This window comes from Ranitomeya imitator, chromosome 1 (genome assembly GCF_032444005.1).
Source record: "Ranitomeya imitator isolate aRanImi1 chromosome 1, aRanImi1.pri, whole genome shotgun sequence".
Taxonomy (NCBI): domain Eukaryota; kingdom Metazoa; phylum Chordata; class Amphibia; order Anura; family Dendrobatidae; genus Ranitomeya; species Ranitomeya imitator.
The window spans coordinates 266,108,954-266,128,213 of record NC_091282.1 but is presented as its reverse complement, the minus strand read 5'-3'; the positions used below and the strand labels follow the sequence as shown (position 1 = coordinate 266,128,213).

The 19,260-nt window shown below is 41.8% G+C and overlaps 1 protein-coding gene across 1 annotated transcript in view; it reads right to left on the bottom strand.

Moving 5' to 3' along the window:
* TMEM132C (transmembrane protein 132C) overlaps window positions 1-19,260 on the bottom strand; it is a 1,168,692-nt gene that overhangs the window by 568,403 nt on the left and 581,029 nt on the right. Inside the window, exon 3 of the mRNA XM_069756040.1 lies at window positions 8,748-8,894. Coding sequence (XP_069612141.1) covers window positions 8,748-8,894 — 147 coding nt within the window. The remainder of the gene's footprint in view (window positions 1-8,747; window positions 8,895-19,260) is intronic.

The following is a 19,260-nucleotide window of genomic DNA, read 5'->3' as shown; positions in this document are numbered from 1 at the left end:
ATTATCATATTAATTAACATAGTTGATAAAACTTCAGTTTCTGCAGAAGAAAAGCAGCGACTAGAACATTACACATAAAATAGTATAGGGGCCATATCTCTTACAAGGCTTTGTGCATAGTTTATACAGCCAGTTTAGATTTACAGACTCCCTTTAACTCTTCGAGCCTTACAGCCATTATACTGATGTGTTTTTCTGTCTAAGGTTTATGATTATAAAAAGAAGCTTTCCTTTCTCTCTGTCATGGCATCAAATGAATGTGCCCCAGTGGGAGATGTTTAAAAGAAAAAACAAAAATAAATTTAATTAGTATTAACTAATTAGCTGAAACTGTGTTCTCCTCTAAACCGAGCAGTATGTTTATGATCATGGCAAATTTACTGTGGGCTTAGGGCGCTTTATATAGACTATCCTGGCTGGCCTAATCCTTCCCTAATTCAATAAATAAAACAACACAAAAAACAATCTCGACTTTACTTAATAAAAATAACAGAACCATTTACATAGGCTAATGCAGTTGATGGTAATTAGGACATTAGTTCTCATTTGCATAATCAGTGCTTACCATTTTTCATGGGTTAATTAGACATTATGCAAATTCAGCTGTGATTGTACTCTTCTATATCTGTTATGGAAAAAGTAGGGAACATTACATTTTATCTCCTGGGGCTATGCTCTCAGTATGAAAATCAGCTCTTGAGTGCCATAATACCAGTGTTGTTGACATACTCCGAGAATTTACGAGAGCTCCAATATCCATGACTCTCCGTAAGATGTACTACAGTTAGGAAGCATGAACCAAAGTAACGGTATAAAATAATTTATATGTTCAGAAAACGCTTCATAAAATGGAAACGGAATCTCTTAAAGGGCCACAGCTTATGTCTTTAATGAGCAAACCCATTATTTCTATCCAGTTGGGCACGTCTTGCACTTAAGAAGCTATTCTGTTTCCCAGATGTATTGTGAAATATATTAACCTCCAGTCTATTATAAGAATCATGTTACTTCCTTTAAAACGAAATTACAGCTGTAATAAAACCTGATAGCCTTATATTGGGCTTGCAAGAATACAGTGTGGTCTTTGTTCACCGCTCTAAGTTAATTCAATACCTGTAGAGGCCCAGTAAGCCTACTGTAAAGAGCTAAATATTGAAAATTAATTATATGTCCTGTAAAGCACACCATTCGTATTAACAATACTGAATGCAACTTTCCGATTATGCCAATAAATTGGAAACGAAAGTTAAATATGTGAAGGTTTATGGAAATAAGCTCAAATTAGGGTAATGAAGTTAATGCCGGCATGTTATTTTGTAAAAGATGTAGGAAATGCCAACCAACGCCTATGCTAGTAGCAGAGTGGATGGTAGCACATTTTGCATTTAAAAAATAATATATCAGCACAAAAGATTTGTCCTTATAAAGAACTAACTTTATTCACATCACTTCAATATGATATATTGAATTTACCACGTTGATTCCAGAATGCAAGAAAGGAACCATGAAAACATCAAATATTAAATATGCATTTATGGATCCAATAAAGATAATAAAAATCTATTTTTAAAAAAGTATCAAGGATACCTCATAAAGGGATACAATTCAAATTGGACATAACCTATGATAATAACAACCCCAAACAGCATAGTAAAATATACAATAGGAAAAAGAGCCAAAACTACTAAAGATATATAGACCACTATTTCCCTATATAAAGATTTGCACATTTAGCCCTTTAAGTATAATATAGCTCAAGTCAGTGGAATAAATAAGATTACCATACCTCTAACATAAGAGTGCTGCTGTATGTCATGTGTCCCTACACCCCGACGCGTGTGAGCTGTATTATTCTTATAGGGATAAATGTGCAACAGGCTTCACTTTATATAGGGAAATAGTGGACTACGTATCATTAGTAGTATTGCCTCATTTCCCTATTATATATTTTACTGCATTGCTTGGGCCTATTATTATCATGGTTATTTCCAATTAGCATTTTGTCCCTTCTTGAGGTATCCTTGTTTATTTTGTTTCATATCTTTTTATTATCTTTATTGTATTATTCAATAAGCATTTAATAGTTGAGCTATTCATGGTTCTCATCTTTCATTCTGGAACCTTTACTGTAACATCTAGATGGTGCATTCAATATTTAAAAAGTAGTGTCTAAAAAATGCTAACACCATTGGGCATGCTAATGGCATAGCACCACAGAGGTTGTTTTGACAAGCAAATCTGAATGTTTATGAATAGTTGTGCTTTACATGTCTCATTTTTCTAGAAACCACTTATAAGACTCTGTAATATTTTTATGTTCATTTTTAGACTGGACGATTCGGGGATCTTACAGTGATGCATCTTTCAGCTGAGAAATAGCTTACCGCCATAGAACAATTCCCAGCAGATTCTCTGTGACCTGATCTCTTCTAAAAGGCAGCACAGCGTAAACAAGGGCCAACCAGAACTCTTCTCTCTAATAATATGAAGTATTATGGTGGCACTAAAGAGCATTTTTTCTTTTATTCGGAGGAAAGTTCACTCATAAGAAGTAAAAGAAGTTCTCAATTTTTGGATCATACGGCTGCCATCTCCAAATTGTTTGTTAATGCACGCAGATTTATGTGGAGGCTTATTCAGTGAGTGAATTGAGCGATATGTCTTTAGCGTTCAGGCAAAATGTACGGCGAAAACACAAACCAAGAATAACAGCAGGGTGAAAAAATGTGTATGCATTCGAAGCACCCATGACCACCACTAACCTAGGCAAATATATGTTTGGAAGCCACTCTAAAGAAATTTGCATCCTGGAACTTTTCAATTATGACTGAGTGGGCGTTCCAATCTAGGTTATACTGAGGAGAGAGACCACCCTCGGAGCACTTATCAGCTTGTTTGCATAATGATAGTTGATTTTCTCTACAATGCTATTTCTGTCTTAAGCCTTCAATGGATTGTCATATCTCAAACTACAAGTGTGCAGTCCTTCTTCGGCCACATTCCGACTAGATGGGTGCAGTATTGCTCAATGCCAGCGTATTGAGTGAGACTGGAAACAGTCTAGTTGGACTGTGGCCAGGAGTAGACATATCGCATATTTGTGGCAACATGATTGCCTGGTCCCTCTGCTCGCATCATGAAAATGCTCACAGAACTCAGTGTGCTATGTGATAATTCACAATTCTGCAGTCTTCTGCAGACTTTATGTTTACAACCGAATAATGTGTTCTTACTGGCTTTGTAGATGGTGTACTGGGTTAGTAGGCATAACTAGGAGTAATCCTATAAGCCACCAAAACAGTTTTAACTGTAACTGAAAAACAACCTAATACAAATACTACAAATCTGCTCCCCTAAAATTATGTACACAGAGTAAGAAATATTATTCACAATGTATTGGTAAATAAATACAAAATCTTAAATTAATTATATAAATGTCAATATATTATATACATGGATAAAAGCCACCAGGACAATACAAAAAGGTCTCGAAAGGCAGCTAAAAAAATATAATGTTGAAAATCACAAGTTTAATCCCAGCCAGCTAAATACCCTGCAATAGAGTGATTAGGTCAATAACTAACAAATAAAAACACAAATGAAATGAAAACACCATATAAAGAAGGGCAATGGAAAACAGTAAATAGTATATCCAGCAATAACAATAGTTGCCCATTAACTACTATCCTCAATTACCAGTGCCCATGGTTAGACAAAAACTAGGGAGAAACTCATGGCATACAGTTTTAACATTGAGTTCCATGTATAAGCTGTAGGCAATATGCTCCTTCATGCCCACTAGTGGTGGCTGTAGGTAAGTAACTTTTTGTCCATGCAGGTGATTTCAAGGAAACCTGTGATTTGAAAAATACCATTAACCTGCACATATGGGGTTAATCTGCAGGTTAATAGCATTTGAAAGCAACCCAGCACCAGCAATGAGATCCCTGCTGCCAGGGGAAATTAACTTTATTAATTCATTAAAGCTTGAGCTTTCAATCATAGGGGTGGGTCATCGCCATTTCAGACACCATTCATATTCCAGTGACAGTGTCTCTGCCACTAACTGACAGGTTCCCTTCAGGACTTTGCATCAGATGCACACATACAGTGAGCAAAATAAGTATTTGATACAGTGCAGATTTTGCAAGTTTTCCCACCTACAAAGAATGGAGACGTCTGTAATTTTTATCATAGGTACGCTTCACTTGTGAGAGACAGAATCTAAAATTAAAAACCATAAAATCACATTTTATCATTTTTAAATAATTAACTTGCACTTTATTGCATGAAATAAGTATATGATCACTTACCAACCAGGAGAATTCTGGCTCTCACAGACATGTTAGTTTTTTCTTTAAGAAGCGCTCCTACTCTGCACTCAATACCTGTATAACTGTACTAATTTCACCTGTTTGAATATATTACCTTTATTAAACACACCTGTCCACACACTCAATCAATCACACTCCAACCTCTGCACCATGGCCAAGACCAAAGAGCTGTCTAATGACACCAGAGACAACATTGTACACCTGCACAAGGCCGGGATGGCCTACAGTACAATAGGGAAGTGGCTTGCTGAGAAGGCAACAACTCTTGGCACAATTATTAGAAAATGGAAGAAACACAAGACTGTCAATCTTCCTCGGTCTGGGGCTCCATACAATACCTCGCCTCATGGGTTAAGGATGATTCTGAGATCATTCAGGAATCAGCCCGGAACTATACAGGAGGGCCTGGTCAATGGCCTGTAGAGAGCTGGGATCACAGTCTCAAACATTACCATTAGTAACACAGTATGACATTATGGATTAAAATCCTGCAAGGTCCCCCTGCTCAGGCCAGCACATGTCCAGGGACATTTGAAGTTGGTCATTGACCATCTGGATGAGCCAGAGTAGGCATGAGAGAAGGTAATGTGGTCACATGAGACCAAAATAGTAGAACTTTCTGATATCAACTCCACTCGTTTTGTTTGGAGGAAGAAGGGTAATTACAACCCCAAGAACACCATCCCAACCGTAGAGCATGGTGGGGGAAACATCACACTTTGGAGGGTGCTTTTCTTTAAAGGGGACAGGATGACTGCACTATACTGAAGGGAGGATGGAAGGGGTCATATATTGCGAGATTTTGGCCAACCACCTTCTTCCCTTAGTAAGAGCATTGAAGATGCGTCGAGGCTGGGTCTTACAGCATGACACTGACCTGAAACACATAGCCAGGGAAAATAAGGAGTGGATCCGTAAGAAGCATTTCAAAGTACTGGAGTGGCCTAGCCAATCTCCAGACCTAAACCCAATAGAAAATCTTTGAACAGACCTTGAACTCAATATTACCAAGTGACAGCCCTGAAACCGATACCTGAAAGATTTGGTGACGCTATGTATGGAGGAGTGAGCCAAAATCCCTGCTGCAGTGTGTGCAAACTTGATCAAGAACTACAGGAAACATCTGACCTCTGTAATTGCACAAAGGTTTCTATATCAAATATTAAGTTCTGCTTTTCTATTGCATCAAATACTTATTTCACGCAATAAAATGAAAATTAATTATTTTAAATACAATGTAATTTTATGGATTTTTTTTCAAGATTCTGTCTCCAAAAGTTGAAGTGTACCTACAATAAAAATTAAAGAATTCTCCATTCTTTGTAGATGGGAAAATTTGCAGTGTATCAAATACTACAACCCCTGGCAAAAATTATGGAATCACCGGCATTGGAGAATGTTCATCCAGTTGTTTAATTTTGTAGAAAAAAGCGGATCACAGACATGGCACAAAACTAAAGTAATTTCAAATGGCAACTTTATGGCTTTAAGAAACACTAAAAGAAATCAAGAACAAAAAATGTGGTAGTCAGTAATGGTTACTTTTTTTAACCAAACGTAGGGAGAAACTTATGGAATCACTCAATTCTGAGGAAAAAATTATGGAATCATGAAAAACAAACAAGCAAAAAAACACTCCAAAACATCACTAGTATTTTGTTGCACCACCTCTGGCTTTTATTACAGCTTGCAGTCTCTGAGGCATGAACTTATTGAGTATCAAACAGTACTCTTCATCAATCTGGCTCCAACTTTCCCTGATTACTGTTGCCAGATCAGCTTTGCAGGTTGGAGCCTTGTCATGGACCATTTTCTTCAACTTCCACCAAAGATTTTCAATTGGATTGAGATCCAGACTATTTGCAGGCCATGACATTGACCTTATGTGTCTTTTTTCAAGGAATGTTTGCACAGTTTTTGCTCTATGGCAGGGTGCATTATCATCTTGAAAAATGGTTTCATCATCTCCAAACATCCTTTCAATTGATGGGATAAGAAAAGTGTCCAAAATATCAACATAAACTTGTGCATTTATTGAAGATGTAATGACAGCCATCTCCCCAGTGCCTTTACCTGACATGCAGCCCCATATCATCAATCACTGTGGAAATTTGCATGTTCTCTTCAGGCAGTCATCTTTATAAATCTCATTGGAACGGCACCAAAAAAAAGTTCCAGCAATATCACCTTGCCCAATGCAGATCAGTGATTCATCACTGAATATGACTTTCATCCAGTCATCCACAGTCCACGATTGCTTTTTCTTAGCCCATTGTAACGTTGTTTTTTTCTGTTTAGGTGTTAATGATGGCTTTTGTTTAGCTTTATTGTATGTAAGTCCCATTTCCTTTAGGCGGTTCCTTACAGTTCAGTCACAGACATTGACTCCAGTTTTCACCCATTCGTTCCTCATTTGTTTTTTTTGCATTTCCTGTTTTGGTGACATATTGCTTTAAGTTTCTAGTCTTGATGCTTTGATGTCTTCCTTGGTCTACCAATATGTTTGCCTTTAACAAACTTCCTATAATGTTTGTATTTGGTCCAGATTTTAGACACAGCTGACTGTGAACCACCAACATCTTTTGCAGCATTGTGTGATGATTTACCCTCTTTTAAGAGTTTGATAATCTTCTCCTTTGTTTAAATTGACATCTCTCGTGTTGGAGCCATGATTCATGTCAGTCCACTTGGTGCAACAGCTCTCCAAGGTGTGATCACTCCTTTTTAGATGCAGACTAACGAGCAGATCTAATTTGATGCAGGTGTTATTTTTGGGTATGAAAATTTACAGGGTGATTCCATAGTTTTTTCCTCAGAATTGAGTGATTCCATAATTTTTCCCCTATGCTTGGTTAAAAAAAGTAACCATTACTGAATACCACATTTTTTACTCTTGATTTCTTTTAGTGTTTCTTAAAGCAAGAAAGTTGCCATTTGAAATTACTTGAGTTTTGTGCCATGTCTGTGAACTGCTTTTTTTCAACAAAATATACAAAGCATCTACAAAACATCCTCCAAGGCCGGTGATTCCATAATTTTTGCCAGGGGTTGTAATTTTACCGTATTAAGTGCAAAAGGCAGACAGCACCACCGGCTTCACTGGATCTGTGCGCCTTGAGTGCAATGTACAGATTAAAGCTGTGCCTCAGGATCTTGGGTGCTCCTCAGAAGAAAACATGTGAATACTAGGGTTGAGCGAAACGGGTCGGCCATTTTCAGAAGTTGCCGACTTTTGGCAAAGTCGGGTTTCATGAAACCCGACCCGACCCCTGTGTGGGGTCGGCCATGAGGTCGGCGATCTTCTGATCTGGTATCGGAATTCCGATACCGAGTTCCGATATGTTTGCGATATCGGGAATCGGTATCGGAATCCATATTTAAGTGTAAAATAAAGAATAAAAAAAAAAAATATTGATATACTCACCCTCGGACGCGCCCTGGTTCTAACCGGCATCCTGCGTTCCTAAAAATGAGCAAGTGAAGGACCTTCGATGATGTCGCGGCTTGTGATTGGTCGCATGAGCGGTCACATGGGCAGTCACGCGACCAATCACAAGCTGCGACGTCATCTAAGGTTCTTCACGTGCTCATTCTTAGGAAGGAAGGCTGCCGGTTAGAACCAGGGCACGTCCGAAGGTGAGTATATTCCTATTAGGGATATACTCACCCTCGGACACGCCCTGGTTCTAACCGGCAGCCTTCCTTCCTAAGAATGAGCAAGTGAAGGACCTTCGATGACGTCATGGCTTGTGATTGGTCGCGTGACCGCTCATGTGACTGCTCACGCGACCAATCACAAGCCGCGACGTCATCGAAGGTCCTTCACTTGCTCACTTTTAGGAACGCAGACTGCCGGTTAGAACCATGGTGCGTCCAAGGGTGAGTATATCCCTATTTTTTATTTTTATTCTTTATTTTACACATTAATATGGATCCCAGGGCCTGAAGGAGAGTTTCCTCTCCTTCAGACCCTGGGAACCATTAGAAACCCAATGCACTGCATTGGGTTTCGTGTTTCGGCCGACCCCGACCCCGACTTTTCTATAGGATCGGCCGATTTCACTCGACCCGACTTTTGAGAAAGTCGGGTTTCGTGAAACCCAACCCGATCCTAAAAAAAGAAAAGTCGCTCAACCCTAGTGAATACTGTCTATCAAAAAGAAGAAAGGTAGGTAGCACTCACCGATCCTCAAAAGTCCATCCTTTATTCAGTCACGATTAAAAAAACAAACAAATTAAGGATTGGTGAGTGCTACCTACCTTTCTTCTTTTTGATGGACAAATATTTATTTTACCCACTGTATCCATCAACTAAAATTATATATCAAGAAACTAAAAAGCATTTTGAAGCAAAAAAAGATTAAAAAAAACAAATTGGTTGACATTTAGTGAAGATGAGAATGGGCAACGTACCTATTACGAGGATTAGGTCCAATTCTTTGACACATAACTGTTGTAGTCGAATGTTTGCCACCGTTGCCTAGCTCTTGTTTAACATCCCATTGTCTTGGGTCGCTGATCTTCACATTTAGAATGTTGACCCCTTTCTTTACCTTGGCCCTGTATGCAAGAATAAATAAAATGAATGGGTTTATTCTAAAGCTACTTGAAATGCAATTTCTCCAAAGAAACAGTAATGTGGAAAATTTTCTGCTGCTTTAGCATCTAGAAAACTCAAGATTTATGCGAAAAAAGTTAAGAATCAATAAAATTATTCAAACGCGTTTGTTTTTGGAAACTGTATATATGAAATATGATCTTGGAATTCAAAACCTGTATGTGTCTGTCTATTTCCAATTAGTACATTTCAAAAACCTGACCGGCACATCCAAACCTAGACTAAGTGTGAACAGGTGCTGAACCCAGAGTCACCAACTCGTATATAGTTAAGTAAATAAGGCAGCACACTGCAGCGCTAAAACATGTAAACTTGAAAACTTGAAAATTGGCCATTTTTATGCGCTAAAAGCTCTCATTTTTCATATTTCTAGTGCAGTAATGCAGTTCAAATTTCGTGTTTTCAAGTTTACATGTTTTAGCGCTGCAGTGTGCTGCCTTATTTACTTAATTATATACGAGTTGGCGACTCTGGGTTCAGCACCTGTTCACACTTAGTCTATGTTTGGATGTGCCGGTCAGGTTTTTGAAATGTATTCTTTAGCCTTCTGATCGTGTACTCCGCCTCCTAGCTTCAGGTGTTTTAATTACAGCAGGTCCAATACCCCTCCACAGAGAGAGAATGTTAGTCTAAGAAGAGGTTTCACATGTACCCATTCAGATGGAGACGTTAATTCTCAGCGAGGTAAGGCAAGTTTAGGACCTGGTATAAGAGAGATGCCGTAAAGGGGCTACCAGGTACACATAAAATTGGCCATTTTTATGCGCTAAAAGCTCTCATTTTTCATATTTCTAGTGCAGTAGTGCAGTTCAAATTTCGTGTTTTCAAGTTTACATGTTTTAGCGTTGCAGTGTGCTGCCTTATTTACTTAACTATATACGAGTTGGCGACTCTGGGTTCAGCACCTGTTCACACTTAGTCTATGTTTGGATGTGCCGGTCAGGTTTTTGAAATGTATTCTTTAGCCTTCTGATCGTGCACTCCGCCTCCTAGCTTCAGGTGTTTTAATTACAGCAGGTCCAATACCCCTCCACAGAGAGAGAGAATTTTAGTCTAAGAAGAGGTTTCACATGTACCCATTCAGATGGAGACGTTTATTCTCAGCGAGGTAAGGCAAGTTTAGGACCTGGTATAAGAGAGATGCCGTAAAGGGGCTACCAGGTACACATAAAATTGGCCATTTTTATGCGCTGAAAGCTCTCATTTTTCATATTTCTAGTGCAGTAGTGCAGTTCAAATTTCGTGTTTTCAAGTTTACATGTTTTAGCGCTGCAGTGTGCTGCCTTATTTACTTAACTATATACGAGTTGGCGACTCTGGGTTCAGCACCTGTTCACACTTAGTCTATGTTTGGATGTGCCGGTCAGGTTTTTGAAATGTATTCTTTAGCCTTCTGATCGTGCACTCCGCCTCCTAGCTTCAGGTGTTTTAATTACAGCAGGTCCAATACCCCTCCACAGAGAGAGAGAATGTTAGTCTAAGAAGAGGTTTCACATGTACCCATTCAGATGGAGACGTTTATTCTCAGCGAGGTAAGGCAAGTTTAGGACCTGGTATAAGAGAGATGCCATAAAGGGGCTACCAGGTACACATAAAATTGGCCATTTTTATGCGCTAAAAGCTCTCATTTTTCATATTTCTAGTGCAGTAATGCAGTTCAAATTTCGTGTTTTCAAGTTTACATGTTTTAGCGCTGCAGTGTGCTGCCTTATTTACTTAAAGGGAGGGTGCCGTGATTTTAGTTTTTGTATTAATAATTATTGATCAATTATTTTTAATACAAAAGTAAATGTAGTACTTAAATACTTTTTTATTTATTCATTTTTACTTTTGCCACTGGAGGCCGCCATTTTCATTAGTGTGCGTGTAAGTGTCTGGGCACGACATTTGCACACCTCACTTATGGCAGCCATGGGCATAGGAGCCAACAGTCGGGCTCCGACCGCTTTTCCTGCCTCTCAGCTGTGACTTGGGCACGCCCACTGGGCTGCTACGTCACAGCTGTGAGAGGAGATCGCGGCCATTTTGTTTTTTTCCTCTGTCATCGCACACACAGCTCAGTGTGTGCGATCATAGCAGGAGCTGCCAGGGAGAAGCTGCTGCTGGGAAGCGAGGGTCGGGGTGACTATCTGCAGCCAGGAGCTGTGAGTGCAGCCTGTACTTAGTATTACAGCACAGGCTGCAATCACTGCTCACTGCCGACCTGTTCAGAGCAGAGCAGGGAGATCGTCACACTGCTCTGCCCTGAACATGACTCAGCACTTCCTGGAAGAGGACTGAAGGTAAGTACAGAGTTTTTATTTTCTTATGCATCTACCACTGCTACCAGCCCCTATATACCACTGCTACTAGCCCCTATATACCACTGCTACTAGCCCCTATATACCACTGCTGCTAGCCCCTATATAGCACTGCTGCTAGCCCCTATATACCATTGCTATCAGCCCCTATATACCACTGCTACTAGCCCCTATATACCACTCCTACCAGTCACTATATACCACTGCTACTAGCCCCTATATACCACTGCTACTAGCCCCTATATACCACTGCTGCTAGCCCCTATATACCACTGCTGCTAGCCCCTATATACCACTGCTACCAGCCCCTATATACCACTGCTACTAGCCCCTATATACCACTGCTACCAGCCACTATATACCACTGCTACCAGCCCCTATATACCACTGCTACTAGCCCCTATATACCACTGCTGCTAGCCCCTATATACCACTGCTGGTAACCCCTATATACCACTGCTACCAGCCCCTATATACCACTGCTACTAGCCCCTATATACCACTGCTGCTAGCCCCTATATACCACTGCTGCTAGCCCCTATATACCACTGCTGCTAGCCCCTATACACCACTGCTACCAGCCCCTATATACCACTGCTGCTAGCCCCTATATACCACTGCTGCTAGCCCCTATATACCACTGCTACTAGCCCCTATATACCACTGCTACCAGCCCTATATACCACTGCTACTAGCCCCTATATACCACTGCTACTAGCCCCTATATACCACTGCTGCTAGCCCCTATATACCACTGCTGCTAGCCCCTATATACCACTGCTACCAGCCCCTATATACCACTGCTACTAGCCCCTATATACCACTGCTACTAGCCCCTATATACCACTGCTACTAGCCCCTATATACCACTGCTACCAGCCACTATATACCACTGCTACTAGCCCCTATATACCACTGCTGCTAGCCCCTATATACCACTGCTGCTAGCCCCTATATACCACTGCTACTAGCCCCTATATACCACTGCTACCAGCCCCTATATACCACTGCTACCAGCCACTATATACCACTGCTACTAGACCCTATATACCACTGCTACTAGCCCCTATATACCACTGCTACTAGCCCCTATATACCACTGCTACTAGCCCCTATATACCACTGCTACCAGCCACTATATACCACTGCTACTAGCCCCTATATACCACTGCTACTAGCCCCTATATACCACTGCTACTAGCCCCTATATACCACTGCTACCTGCTCCTATATACCACTGCTACCTGCCCCTATATACCACTGCTACTAGCCCCTATATACCACTGCTACCAGCCACTATATACCACTGCTACTAGCCCCTATATACCACTGCTACTAGCCCCTATATACCACTGCTACTAGCCCCTATATACCACTGCTACTAGCCCCTATATACCACTGCTACTAGCCCCTATATACCACTGCTACTAGCCCCTATATACCACTGCTACCAGCCACTATATACCACTGCTACTAGCCCCTATATACCACTGCTACTAGCCCCTATATACCACTGCTACCAGCCACTATATACCACTGCTACTAGACCCTATATACCACTGCTACTAGCCCCTATATACCACTGCTACTAGCCCCTATATACCACTGCTACTAGCCCCTATATACCACTGCTACCAGCCACTATATACCACTGCTACTAGCCCCTATATACCACTGCTACTAGCCCCTATATACCACTGCTACTAGCCCCTATATACCACTGCTACCTGCTCCTATATACCACTGCTACCTGCCCCTATATACCACTGCTACCAGCCACTATATACCACTGCTACTAGCCCCTATATACCACTGCTACTAGCCCCTATATACCACTGCTACTAGCCCCTATATACCACTGCTACTAGCCCCTATATACCACTGCTACTAGCCCCTATATACCACTGCTACTAGCCCCTATATACCACTGCTACCAGCCACTATATACCACTGCTACTAGCCCCTATATACCACTGCTACTAGCCCCTATATTCCACTGCTACTAGCCCCTATATACCACTGCTACCTGCTCCTATATACCACTGCTACCTGCCCCTATATACCACTGCTACTAGCCCCTATATACCACTGCTACCAGCCACTATATACCACTGCTACTAGCCCCTATATACCACTGCTACTAGCCCCTATATACCACTGCTACTAGCCCCTATATACCACTGCTACTAGCCCCTATATACCACTGCTACTAGCCCCTATATACCACTGCTACTAGCCCCTATATACCACTGCTACCAGCCACTATATACCACTGCTACTAGCCCCTATATACCACTGCTACTATCCCCTATATACCACTGCTACTAGCCCCTATATACCACTGCTACCTGCTCCTATATACCACTGCTACCTGCCCCTATATACCACTGCTACCAGCCACTATATACCACTGCTACCAGCCACTATATACCACTGCTACCTGCTCCTATATACCACTGCTACTAGCCCCTATATACCACTGCTACCAGCCACTATATACCACTGCTACCAGCCACTATATACCACTGCTACCTGCTCCTATATACCACTGCTACTAGCCCCTATATACCACTGCTACCAGCCACTATATACCACTGCTACCAGCCCCTATATACCACTGCTACCAGCCCCTATATACCACCGCTACCTGCCTCTGTATACCACCGCTACCTGCCTCTGTATACCACCGCTACCTGCCTCTGTATACCACCGCTACCTGCCTCTGTATACCACCGCTACCTGCCTCTGTATACCACCTACCACTGCTGCCTGCCTCTATATACCATCTACCACTTCTGCCTGTCTCTATATACCATCTACCACTGCTACCTGCCTCTATATACCATCTACGACTGCTGCCTGCCTCTATATACCATCTACGACTGCTGCCTGCCTCTATATACCACCTACCACTGCTGCCTGCCTCTATATACCATCTACCACTGCTGCCTGCCTCTATATACCATCTACGACTGCTGCCTGCCTCTATATACCACCTACCACTGCTGCCTGCCTCTATATACCATCTACCACTGCTGCCTGCCTCTATATACCATCTGCGACTGCTGCCTGCCTCTATATACCATCTACCACTGCTGCCTGCCTCTATATACCATCTACCACTGCTACCTCTGTCCTGTGTAGCTAATCTAGTTTTGTGTAGCTAATCCTGTCCTGTGTACAGTATCACACAAGATAGGATTAGATACACGGCGCAGCACAGTATCACACAGGACAGGATTAGATACACGGCTCAGCAGTCAGTATCTAATCCTCTCCTATGCACTCCTCTCCCCTCTGCGTGTCTTTCCCCATTGTGGTTTATTATTTTTGTTGTGGGAGATGAGGGAGTCGAGGATTATGCGTTCGGTATGGTATAAAAAAGATTAATAAAGGACTTTATTCTGGCCGAGTCTTTATTTACAATACATGTGAGATCTATGTGGCGGCATTATGGGTGATCTATATGGCAGTATTATGTGAGAAGCATATGGTGGTATGTGAGAACACTGGCGGTATTATGTGTGATCTATATGGTGGTATGTGAGAACACTGGCGGTATTATGTGTGAGCTATATGGCGGTATGTGAGAACACTGGCGGTATTATGTGTGATCTATATGGCGGTATGTGAGAACACTGGCGGTATTATGTGTGATCTATATGGTGGTATTATGTGAGAACTGTATGACAGTATTGTGTGATCTATTTGATAGTATTGTGTGTGATCTATATGGCGGTATTATGCAAGAACACTATGGCAGTATTATCTTCAGAAAGCGGACCCATTCTATGGTGGTTCTGGCTGAGCACCTGCACGCGGGTCTGGGGTAATAGAGGGTAAAGCATGACCTCCAGTTAGGTGCAGTCAGGGCTGGTGAGGCAGCTGAAGAGAGGGGTCTCATTTTTATCGTTACTATATGGCTACATTTCCTTCCCAGCGTCACCCCAGACTGCGCCTGTCGCCTCGCTTTCACACATCGCCAGGACAGGATGGAGAAGACAGGATCTGAGGAGGGGAATGGGGTCTGCATGCAAAGTCTGGATCAGACCAGGCCATCAATCCGCAGAAATGTTTCCTGGATTTCTGTGGAGCAGACGGTCCATCCATGTGTATAAAAGACAGCGCTCTATGTACAATCCCTGGCTGCTCCGCACACCAAACAGGGGGCCCCTATAGACCAGCACACTGCTCTCCTGAAATACTCTGTGCTGCTGTCACCCTGCTCCCTCCACCACATATCTCCCAGAATCCTTGCTGCCTGCCATTCTCGGTGACTGTCTACTTGTCAGTATAAGGCTGCCTTCACACTATCATTATTTGGTCAGTATTTTACCTCAGTATTTGTAGCCAAAACCAGGAGTGGGTGATAAATGCAGAAGTGGAGCATATGTTTCTATTATACTTTTCCTCTATTTGTTCCACTGTTGGTTTTGGCTACAAATTCTGAGGTAAAATACTGACCAAATACTGATAGTGTGACGGCAGCCATACTCTGCAGTCACCAACAAAATGGCTGCTCACTGGGTTCCTGAATCTCATCCTCTCTAATCCCTTAGCAAACACCCAGAAGGGGAGGAGAGGAGACATCACACAGGTCAGCAAACTCCGCCCATAATTACAGCAGTGCAGTAATGTGAGCTATTTGTACACTAGGTTTTTATGAAATTTCAGCAGCTGCTCCCCCTAGTGTTGAAAAGTGGAAATTCCAAAACTTTTCAAATTATTTTTCATATTTTACTAAATTATAAACAAATGATAATATTTTTTAAGAAAATGTAATCATTAATTCTTTACATTTTTACAATTTCTGAAAAAAATTTTTTTTTGATGGCACCTTCCCTTTAACTATTTCCAATTAGTACACACAATCTTATCAAGTATATCCTTTATACTTCATTGTCAGTTGTTCTTGTGTTTTTTATTGTTTTTTTTCATGATTTTGCTGATTTTGAAATGCTATAGACACTACCTGACCCTTGTGAATTTGAGTAAGTAACATTTTAATCCACAAACAGTTTGGAAACCCACTAGCCATTGTGTAGTAAAATAATAAGATTAATACTGGTTTTGTCTATATTGCAATTATGCCGTGGCTTCTATATTTAGACTTATCCTTAAAGGGTATTTTCAAGTTTTAAAGTTATCCCATATCCATGAGATAGGAAACACTTCACAATCGCTGAGGGTTTGACAGCTGGCACCCCCTACAGATCCCAAGAACCAGGAGCCCTGTATGAAAGGCGAAAAGGTCAATCGGGTGCAAGGACGGTCCATTCATTCTTAATGGTAATGTGGAAGACCAACCAAGTGCAATGCTTGGATATCTCAGACGGCCTTATAAGAATGAGTGGAGCATCTGTAGGAACACTGCTCCATTCAAACAACATGCATCATGGCCTAGTTGTGCTCCATTCAAACAACACGTATCATGGCCTAGTTCTCAGGATAGTGGGGGTCCCTGTCTTCAGACCTCCAGCGATCAGAACGTTATTACCTATCCCATATATAGGGAATAGCTTTCAAACTTGAGACTACTCCTTTAAGAAAGTTCCTTTGTAAAAGGTAAACTATGGAAAAAAATAACAACTCTCAAAAGGTCCTGAAGTTCTGCAAGACCTGCTGAGACGTAAGGGGGACACTAATAACAGTGTTGTCCTGCATCCTTGTCCTTGCCTCGCAATGTTTCTGCCTTGGGATCCCTTTTAGTGGCATGATACCTGGTCTGTAAGTTTGATTGGGGTCTCTTTGGGCACACCCAATGACAAGCTAACCAGAAGCAAGCTGTAACGTGATTGGAGGGGAAAGGGCCTCTGCGGCAATGTCAAGAGACGGGGCATAGAGATGGCGGTGGCTGGAAGGTATGCCGCCTCTCCTTTATACCAGGTCGGTAATGATAGCAAAAAGGGCAGTTTATTAAATGAATGATGAGATGCATCATGTGACTGTCTCCTCTGTATATAGTACACTAACTGCACTACGCCAAGCACTTCTCTGTAGGAGGATTGTGGGATTCACCTGCCCATCTCTCTCTACCTGTCTATCCTCTTAAAGATGAATTTTCCAGTGAAGTCTGTCTATTCATTCATTTATGATAGCACTCAGTACACATATCATGTAACATGATGGAGCAAAGGGCATTCAAAATAATAAATATGCTATATAAGTGAGCGTGATGTGCATTAAACTATATCTCCCCGGATGTGTAGACACCACATTGCTTCTCTGACTGCACTTGACCAACCACATACATATTAACTATTCGCTGTGAGCATACAGAATCATTGGGATAGCCTTTGGTGAGCAGCGCTGTATGCAAAACAATGCAAATTCTAGGTATTTACATAGATGCACTGAAAACAGCAGAAGGGCTAAATGTTTGACCTTCTCCTCTGTATAATCCAGCTTTATACATAGTAATGTGAACAAGTGATGATTGCTAAGGATACAACAGGTCATTCAGTCACTAGGAGCATAAAACATTTTTCTTTTATGTGAAAGAGTAATAAATATTTGGCAAGCTCACGTTGTATCAAGCTACTCAGAAAGATAACAAAAGAAGTAATGCAATTGTTAAAGAACTGTCCATTGACAGACCATCATGCAAGGCTAACAGCTGTCATAACTGCCTATAATAATCTTTATATAGCACTAACATATTCCGCAGCGCTTTACAGCTTGCACACATTAGCATCACTGTCCCCAATGGGGCTCACAATCTAAATTCCCTATCAGTATGTCTTTGAAATGTGGGAGGAAACCGGAGAACCCAGAGGAAACCCACGCAAACACGGAGAGAACATAGAAACTCTTTGCAGATGTTGTCCTTGGTGGGTTTGAACCCAGGACTCCAGCGCTGCAAGGCTGCTGTGCTAACCACTGCGCCACCGTGCCGCCCGGTAAAACAAAGGTTCTGGATGAGTGATTTACTTAAAGCAAATCAGTCACCGGGTTTTGTGTACCCCATTTGAGCGGGTTGCCAATCTGAGACCCTGATTCAGGGCTGCTTGCTCTAGTTTTGATAAAATCACTGTTTTCTCTGCTGTCAATCTACCAGTTCTCTAAGGGTACGTGTCCACGTTCAGGATGGCCGGCAGTTTTGACGGAGCGGCGAACTCGCTCCGCCCAAAGCTCCGCCCCCTTTGGCACTGTGTTATACCTTGCGTCGGCGCAGCGTTGCAAGGTAAACGGACATGCTGCGATCTAAAAAGATGCGCCACATGTCCGGAATCGCAGGGCCGCCGGATGCGTGTTACCACGCATAGTGGAGACGGGATTTCATTAAATCCCCTCCACTATGCTGTACCATCTGGATGCTGCGTGTTTGACGCTGCGTCTCTATGCAGCGTCAAACACGCAGCGTTTCCTGAACGTGGAAACATACCCTAATACTGAGCTCTGTATAACCCGCCCACACCACTGCTTGTCATTTTTCTGTGTACACTGTGCATAGGCAAAAAGCTGCAAGTCAATGGTGGGGCAGAGCTATGCAGAGCCAATGAATGTGAAGGACTACATGGCAAAGGGTTTTTTCAGTCTGTTTGCACCATATGCATATAAAGGTGTGGCCTGCCTTTCCTTTGAGCTGGGGATTATAATGATGTTGTCTCCCATGGCTGTGTGTCCACTAGTTGGGCTCAGTCCTTCTCAGCCTTTATCCACATACATGTCACTTGACAAACAGTAAGGTTTGAAATATTAGAGTTAGGACTGTTCCAATTAGGGTGAACGTGAAGTGGTGGGATGGCTTTTGCATTTTGTTTTATAATATAGTATCGTATATTATTGTCATGCACTATGCTATTTATTCATTTACTTACTGCAGGGTATTCAATGATTATGTTGCTGTTTATTGATTTATTTCTGCTCAATGGCCAGTACAAACGTGCGCTTACATGCTGCATGCACACCAGTTTATATCCCAGGTCATATCTTTAGGACTACAGGGCAGCAGCTTTACTAGTCCCCTAGTGATAATCTCCAGCTGACAAAACCCTGATTTTATCAA